Below are 8,489 nucleotides of genomic sequence, written 5' to 3' on the forward strand. Positions count from 1 at the left end.
CTTGTCAGGAGGACTTTCCAGCCACTCAGCTTGGCTCATCACAGGGAGTTTCTCTGATGAACCCAGGCTCAGGGTTTAAATTGCTTTTCCCCTAGCTTAAAGACGAGGCCAGTTCTCTTTTCTGGTCTGACTGGCTTGGAAATTCCCCGCGCCTGACCCCGCCCCTGAGAAATCCCCTGCCAGCGTTTATAGGGCGCCGCGGCGGCGCTGCCGAGCCCACAACTGCCCCAGCCAGCCGTCCCGCCTGCCTGCCACACTGCGAGAGAGCGATCGCGAAGCCCGCAGCTGAGCGCACCTACGGAGCAGCGCCCGAACAGTCGCCACGGCCATGTTTCACCCTGCGGAGCACGCCCAGGACTGGGCCATGGAGGGCCCCCGGGACGCGCTCAAGAAGGAGCGGTTGCTGGATGACCGCCACGACAGCGGCCTGGACTCCATGAAGGACGAGGACTACGAGCAGATGGTGAAGGAGCTGCGGGAGATCCGCCTCCAGCCTCTGGTGGCACCGCTTAGCCCAGAGCCCTGGAAGCAGCAGCTCACCGAGGACGGAGACTCGTAAGTGTCTCGGACCCAGGTGGCAGGGCTGGATGGGGGCTCAGGGCCTGCAGCGCGCGTCGCGGGCCCGCGATGCGACTGTGGACCCCGCGTTTTGCACCGACCCCGAGACCGTGCAGAGGTGCATGGGAGTAGAGGGCCCCGGTTAGTTCCCGGGGCCGCGGTTCCACAGCTCGGCCTTGCAGCTGTGCACAACCCCCACCCCCAGTCCAGGTCCTCTCGGCCGGGGGCGGGGCGGCAACGCGGACGCGAAGTCCCCACTTGCAAAGGGAGGTGGGAGTTTCTGCCCGGCTGGCGGGCGCCGAGCGGCCGGGAGGGGAAGTACAAGGCGTTCCGGCCCGGCGGGAGGGCGGGGCGGTCTGGTCGGCGCCCTCGGGGAGGTGGGGGGGGTGAGCCCGGAAAGTCCCTGGGCGCCTGCCAGGAACACTAAGCTCATAATAACCCCGCGGAAAACACCGCGGCCTCGGCCTCCAGAAACCCCGGCCTTGCGCAATCCCCCGCAGCCCGCACCTCCCTGGGCCCCACGCATTGTACTCACCCTGGGGGTTTTTCCCTCTCTTCCCCTCAGGTTCTTGCACTTGGCTATCATCCATGAAGAGAAGGCACTGACAATGGAAGTGGTCCGCCAAGTGAAGGGAGACCTGGCCTTTCTTAACTTCCAGAACAACCTGCAGCAGGTGCGCCTCTGGCCTAGCCCCTGCCTCTCTGACCCTGGGATCTAGCAGTTGCTCCTAATCCTCTGTAAAATGGTCAGTGGTCTGTATTCGACCTGACCTTTTACATTCGAATCAGCCAACATTGTAGAAAGTAAAGAAAATTCCATTAATTTGGTGAGACTTTTATGAAGGCCACCTATGACCTCTCGTATTTGCCTGTCCCCTTGCACCTGTCTGGGAGGAGCAGCACCCAAACCTAGGGAATCTCTGGGTCTCCAGAAAACTTACACTGTGGGTTTTAGTGTGAGCAGGGCTTATGACTTATAGTGTCTGTGTTCCTCCTTCTGTTTGTAGACTCCACTCCACTTGGCTGTGATCACCAACCAGCCAGAAATTGCTGAGGCACTTCTGGGAGCTGGCTGTGATCCTGAGCTCCGTGACTTTCGAGGAAATACCCCCCTACACCTTGCCTGTGAGCAGGGCTGCCTGGCCAGTGTGGGAGTCCTGACTCAGAGCTGTGGGACCCAGCACCTCCACTCCATCCTGCAGGCCACCAACTACAATGGTACGTCCGCCTGCCCTGCCCTGCCCTGCCCTGCCCATCAGAGGGCAGCTGACATGGAGAAGGGGGAGGTGGGCTAACTTAAGGATTCCAGGCAAGGGCTTAAAAACTCTCAACATGTAAAAGGCTAAGAAAACAACATATACAAAAGGCCTACTTGATGCCTTTATAAAGCTAATTCAGAAACCAGGTTTTTCAGTAGAATTTGTTCCTTAAAGGAACAGGGGAAAGATTCTGCTTGAGATGTGAGGGTTGAAACAAGTGCTTATACTTTCTTCCTTTTGTTCTTCTAGGCCACACGTGTCTGCACTTAGCCTCTATCCATGGCTACTTGGGCATCGTGGAGCTTCTGGTGTCCCTGGGTGCTGATGTCAATGCTCAGGTGAGTGCTTCCTGCCTCCAAATGCAGTAGTGCACTGGGCTCTAGGGCCCTCCTTCCCAGGATTTCATGTGCTTTTGTTGCAAGCCAAAATTCCAGGCTCAGCGGTAAACATCTCAAATTCCTTTTGGTTTCAGGAGCCCTGTAATGGTCGAACTGCCCTTCATCTTGCGGTGGACCTGCAGAATCCCGACCTGGTGTCTCTCCTGCTGAAGTGTGGGGCTGACGTCAACAGAGTCACCTACCAGGGCTACTCCCCATACCAGCTTACCTGGGGCCGCCCAAGCACCCGAATACAGCAGCAGCTGGGCCAGCTGACCCTAGAAAACCTTCAGATGCTGCCAGAGAGTGAGGATGAGGAGAGCTATGATACAGAGTCTGAATTCACAGAGGATGAGGTAAGTCTCAATTTTGCTCTGCAAAAAACAATGAGAATGGCCATTCTCCCTCCACCCTCCCAGGTCCCTAGAGCCATACTCTGCATCCAAAGGTGTCACATAGTGAAGCTCTCCGACTTTAGTGTGTATAACCAGTATCACAAGAGTGTGTCTTTTCTCTTTGGCTTTTAAGGAGAGGAGCGTTAAAGCAAAACTCCCTCAGCCTGTGAAGTTAATTTATACTTGGAGTATAGAGAATGAAGTCCACAAATGCTTGACTCATTTCCAGTAGCAGCCTCACCATTGTCCCAGCACCCCTGGCAGAGCTCTGAAGGTTAACGTGCCTGTTTTTCCTTTTGATTTTAGCTGCCCTATGACGACTGCGTTATTGGAGGCCAGCGCCTGACGTTATGAGCTTCACAAAGTGTCTAAAAGAACATGGACTTGTATATTTGTACAGAAAGAGAGTTTTATTTTTCTAAAAAAAAAAAGAAAAAAGAAAAAATCAAAAGGGTGTTCTTATAAACACACTGCACACTGCCTAGCCCAAAACATTTTCCTGGAGTGGATCAGCCTTTATTCTTTTTAAGAACTTTGGAAGGGGACAAGAAAGATCATTGGAATTCAAAGAAAATCTCTTTGAAACCTCACCATCGCGGGGTTTTTTAAGAAGGTTATCGAAACTCTGATGAAAGGACTGATTTTATTTATTGTGCTTTCTGACTGAACCTCTGTGTATTGAGTGGCTGAGCCCAGTTGTGTCCTGTGATGAGTGACAATGAGGCGTGTTGTTGAACCTTTCAGTGGCGTGGGGTTAACAGTCGCTGCCTGTCAAGGTTTGGGTTACCCTCCTGTAAATGGTGTACATAGTGTATTTTGTTGGTAATTATTTTGCTACTTCTAAGATGTATATTTATTAAACAGATTTTTACGAACGGAATTATCCTGATCATTTTCTTCAGGCTGCGGTGGGACTCTTGTGAGAGTCACTCGATCAATCGGTCCTCAGGTAGAAGTGGAGACTTGAGTGGGAGCACTTACCACAGCCAGCCCTGAAACCCTTTCAGAAGGCAGCTTCTCACACTGACAGTACACAGCTTTGCAGGCGGCAGGGCCCACTCTGTGTGGGAGGGGAGGCTGTTGCCAGATTGCAAGATGATAGGAAACAGGCTGGGGGTGGGGGGAGCCAGATGCTTGGCCTAGAGCTGGAAGGCTCTCCTTTGTCATTTGTGTTCATTCGCTTGGTGTAAATTACTCCAGGCCCCTTACTTCCACTTTAGATTATTTTGGCCAAGAAGGTTATGCTGAACTCATGTTTTCTAGAGCTGGAAAAGATCTCATCCATAATACTAGAAATTCCTAAGGACATGGGCTCAGAAATGGGACCACACTGACATTTGCTAGCAGGTGCCCACCTCTTACCCTTTGTTTCACCATTTGTAAACTGGGCTGTTGTGAAGGTTACACAAGACAATCCATGTAAAAAGCATAGCAAAGTGCCAGACACAGTGCTGAAGAAAAATACAAGCTATTGCACAACATCCTGTATTTCACACGGGAAGAAACAAGTCCAGAGAATGCCCTATGCTGGCCTGTCCAAGGTCCTCTTGCAGAGGACACAGGTGGTTAATGTCTTAAATCTGGCATCCCCAACCTCCAGGCACGGACTGGTACCCTTCAGGGCCTGTTAGGAACCGGGCTGCACGGCAGGAGGTGGGCTTGAATGTAATGAGCTTGAATCATCCTGAGACCATCCTCCTACCCCCTTCCCCCATCAGTGGAAAAATTGTCTTCCATAAAACCGGTCCCTGGTGCCAAAAAGACTGGGGATCACTCTTTTAAATACATTCCACCCCTAAACCAATTTTGCTACCAGCCATAGCGGAAAAGTAACAATAAAGTCTTGAAAAATCCAATCAGCTCAATCAGTCTACTAATTCTACTGAGAGATTCTGCAGAAGCAGAACATTTTCCAAGAAATCTATAACTTGTGAAATTTGGGTTGAATGTTTTTATCCCTAAAATGTATCTCTTGCCCAGGTAGAAAGAGGAGTAAAGGAAAGTTTATAGCATACTATAAAATGCAGAATGGTGTATAAATACAATTCACCTACTTTAGCTTACACCTAAGAAAGCATTACCATCACATTACCCCTTTCCTGATCCACAAATGATCACCTTCCTCTCAGACCAAGAATGAGCCAGTACTTAGTGGGTCTTTCATATAGAGAGTACTGTAGATGGGACCAGTCGGTCAAGGCAGCCTCACTCATCTGCAGCTGAGCACTGTGATGGCCCCTCTACTGGTCTTGACTTCTTTGAAAGTGCTCCAAGCCCAGCACTGAAATTCCTTATCCATCCCAGAGCACCTGAACACAGGTGTTGTATAATGCAATGTAACACATGGATGTCAGTTAAGTTCAGCTGGTGAGTAGAGGTGGCAAGAGGGGTGGGAGGAGAGATACCCACCTCATATCCAAAAGAACAAAGGCTGGAAACTTGGCTCCCAATTTTGGAATGATGCCCTTAGCACGTCTCAGTGAGATGGGCTTCTTTTTTCCACTGTAACAGTGGTGAATCTGTGCTGAGTGGCCCGTCACCCTCACGCCAGGTCTCTGCTAGCGGGTTGGAGAAGCAGGACAAAGGATGTGGCTCACTCTTCCTCAGCGTCCTTGGTGATCGATCAGCTTTCATGTAGTGGGATCACCTTCCGTGGTCGCGGCAGAAAGGGACCTCTTCTGATGCGTCTGGTCCCAGCCTCCCACCTTGCTAGGCATCAGCTTTTCCGCCTTTCAGGACCCCAATCCTCAAAGTGGATTCCATCGCCTGAATAAATGTCGAGGTACCTGCTCCCAGTAAGGGCTCAAGTCAGCCCTAGTTTCTTACTCTTCCATTCTGTTTGACTCTCCATTCCTTCTTTTCTTTTAATGTTTAAAGTCGAGTTCTTTCCTTCATGCTGTTGGTTGGGTGTCTGGAGCCTGGAGTTTCCTAAAGAAAGATTTTACACCTGAAACAGTCTAATCAGTAGAAAGTTTTCCTCAAATTTCCTTTTTTTTTAAGATTTCATTTATTTATTTTTACAGAGAGGGGAAGGGAAGAAGAAAGAGAGGGAGAGAAACATCAATGTGTGGTTGCCTCTTGCACACCCCATGCTGGGGACCTGGCCTGCAACCCAGGCATGTGCCCTGACTGGGAATCAAACCTGCCCAATCCACAGAGCCAGTTTTCCTCAAATTCCAAAGCAAACAAGGACAAAAGTTGTGAAAGAAAATAGTTCAGCAGATCTGTCTATGCACTTTGATTTCCTCCAAGAAGCTACAAGTCCTATCAGAACAGGTAGAAAAATGGGGGCCTTGGGAAAAAGGGAAGTGACCCAAGGGGGAAATAAAAAGTCAGCAACTTCCTTGATTTAGTTCCTTGATTCCTTCTGTGTGCCTGATCCTCAAGATAAGTTTCCTCTACAGGTCACATAAACCAAGTTACTTCCAGAAGGAAGCATTTTTCTTCGAGAGGGAACGAACTCCAGTCTGAGCAGTTCGAAGACCTCCATTCGGGGCCTGGAGGCGGGCCGCTGGATGCTCTGGGGTGTTCGCACTGAAGTTCACTCGCTGTTGGAAGTGACTAAGTGGTGACGGTTAGAACTGAGTCAGTGAAACGGGTTCTTCCTTGGCCCCCTTTCCTCCCGATTGTCATCAGCTTGCCCTCGGTGTAGTTGAGTTCATTTGGCAAGAAAGGCCAGAGCGGAGCTCCCTCTGGTCAGAAACCTGCCCAAGGAGCTTTCTCTGTCTGACCTCGGGTACTTCAACACAGACATCCCAGGCCATTTCCCCATTTTAAGAGATGACTACAGAAACTGAAACTGGATATCCTACATGTGTTTCCCTCCTAGTCTGTCTCATTCATTCATTTGCATTATAAAACACTATTATTCTCCAGACCCTGTACAGGGGCTAAAGACACAAAGAAGATCGACCTCTGCCTCAAAAAACTCCTTGCTTAAGGTGGACAGTGAGACAAACAAGCATATAAAAGACAGGATGGTAAAATGTGAGTGGGGATAGGGGACAGAGGTCAGGGGATCACACCCGTTAGCTATCTGCCCCCCAGGCCAGCACCATCTATTCCTGTCAATGAGCGAACGGCACCAGATGTTGCACCTCAGTCCATGAGTTCTGGCTAAGAAAGAATTCACAGCCAAGACTCAAATATATGCAGAAGTTCATTTAGAAAGTCAGAGGTAGAAGAAAGGAGCTAACTGGACTGTGTGGACTTAGGAAACAAGTTACATGGGTGAAAGAAGGGGTTTTATCTGGAGGTCTCAGGGGAAAATATCAGTGGAATAGTCATCAGCTGCCAGGTGTGTCCTTTAGTGGTCATGGTCTCTACTGATTGGTCAGTACCAGGGGTCATTTGTCCTTTGAAGCAGGTCCTGAGATCAGCCGTGACGTCTCCCTGCCTGCCTGGCCTTGCTGCTTGTCTGGGCCTGGAGCTGAAACACAGCTGAGGCCTAGATGTTATCTTAATGTTTGAGGGGGTGGCCATGCAAGTACTCGTATGAGGGAATGAGATTATTATCCAGCCCCTTTGTTCCTAGTCTGAGGGGGTCTACTACTTGACTGAATGCGTGCCGAGGAGGAAAGGTCAGGGTGATGGGGGACCCAAATGTTAGAAAAGTTTTGGTTTAGGTAATAATAGTTACGAAGCTTAGTAATCAATGCGTGTAAAAGCTATCATTCCAGGAACTGAAGGTATGACCCATCCTAACTCCAGGAGACCTTAAGCAGTTCCACCTCTGTGCGTCAGGAGGACGGGAAGCAATCAAGATGGTACCTGAGCCATTGTGCTCCAGGGTGAGACACCCACCATCTAGAACACAGGTAAAGACCACCGCCCAGGACACAGATGAAAGAATGCTGCAGATTTTTATCTGATTAACTTTTCCCTGAATTCCAGACCCCTCACCTACACTTTTGTCCTCCTTATAAAAAGGGTCAGTTTAAAATGAAATTTTAGACCATCTGTTAGGGTACATAACCTGCCATCTTCTCAGATCACCAACTATCTGAATAAAGCACCCATAAAGATTCGATCCCTGTCTCTGCTCATTGGGTCTGGTAGTGAGAGGCTTTTCCGGTTTCAAGGGGGGGGTCTCAACCACATGATCAGCTATGAAAGGTCAGGGGATCTAACCCCCATGACCAGTGATATGCTAGGAGAAGAAAGGTCACCCTGGTGGTGAGGTCTCTCCCTACGATATTTGCCCTCCCAGTTTTGCCCCTTGCTAGGCCCCTCGGGGCATTCTGCCCTGGCCACCTTCTGAACCTGCCCTATCATTCCCACTCTGCCCGGGCCTGTCTACCTGCCCACTGTATCAGTCCCATGTCCTGAGTGGCCAGTGGCACCCTTTTGGCATGTGGCTGGAGGTGAAGCATTGCCCAGAACAATGTTAATTCCTGGGCCAGGACTAAACCAACCCTCCACAACAGGTACCTGTTCATCTTTGCACCTGTGTGTGGTCCTAGGTTGCAGAGCTGAGCCTGAAAGCAATTTGCCCCAAGTGTTTGAATTAATGATAAATGAGGTGCTTGCCTTAGTCCAGGGCTTCTCAAACTCAGTGCGCACTCAGCTGGCCTGGACATTTTGTTGACACACGGACTCTGATTCAGTTGGTCAGGGCATGGCCTGACATCTGTGTTAGGGTTGTCAGTTGCCTGGCTGTGGAAGAATTCACAAAGAGAAAAAGTACAGAGAGTGAAGGTTTTATTTTTACTTTGCCAAGGAAGGGAAAGGGCCAGGTATGGAGATGTGCACCAGCACCAGCACCAGCCCTGAGGGGTGGGGGCATTTGGCTTTTATCAGGTAATGGAGCAAAATGTTTCCGTTGGGCTGCAACGTGTTTCAGTATCACCTTGGGGTGCAGGGTCCCATCTGGTCGCTGCGGCCTGGTATGTCCTGTTTCA

At 50.1% G+C, this 8,489-nt stretch overlaps 1 protein-coding gene across 1 annotated transcript; it reads left to right on the top strand.

The window, feature by feature from the left end:
• The first annotated feature begins 208 nt into the window (after positions 1-208).
• On the top strand, positions 209-3,465 carry NFKBIA (NFKB inhibitor alpha). Its single transcript, XM_028507577.2, has 6 exons — positions 209-555; positions 1,124-1,232; positions 1,566-1,776; positions 2,067-2,155; positions 2,290-2,550; positions 2,896-3,465. The coding sequence occupies exons 1-6, from the start codon at positions 329-331 to the stop codon at positions 2,941-2,943; spliced, it is 945 nt and encodes a 314-aa protein (XP_028363378.1). The 5' UTR covers positions 209-328; the 3' UTR covers positions 2,944-3,465.
• Positions 3,466-8,489: the final 5,024 nt, after the last annotated feature.

This window comes from Phyllostomus discolor, chromosome 1 (genome assembly GCF_004126475.2).
Source record: "Phyllostomus discolor isolate MPI-MPIP mPhyDis1 chromosome 1, mPhyDis1.pri.v3, whole genome shotgun sequence".
NCBI classification, from domain to species: domain Eukaryota; kingdom Metazoa; phylum Chordata; class Mammalia; order Chiroptera; family Phyllostomidae; genus Phyllostomus; species Phyllostomus discolor.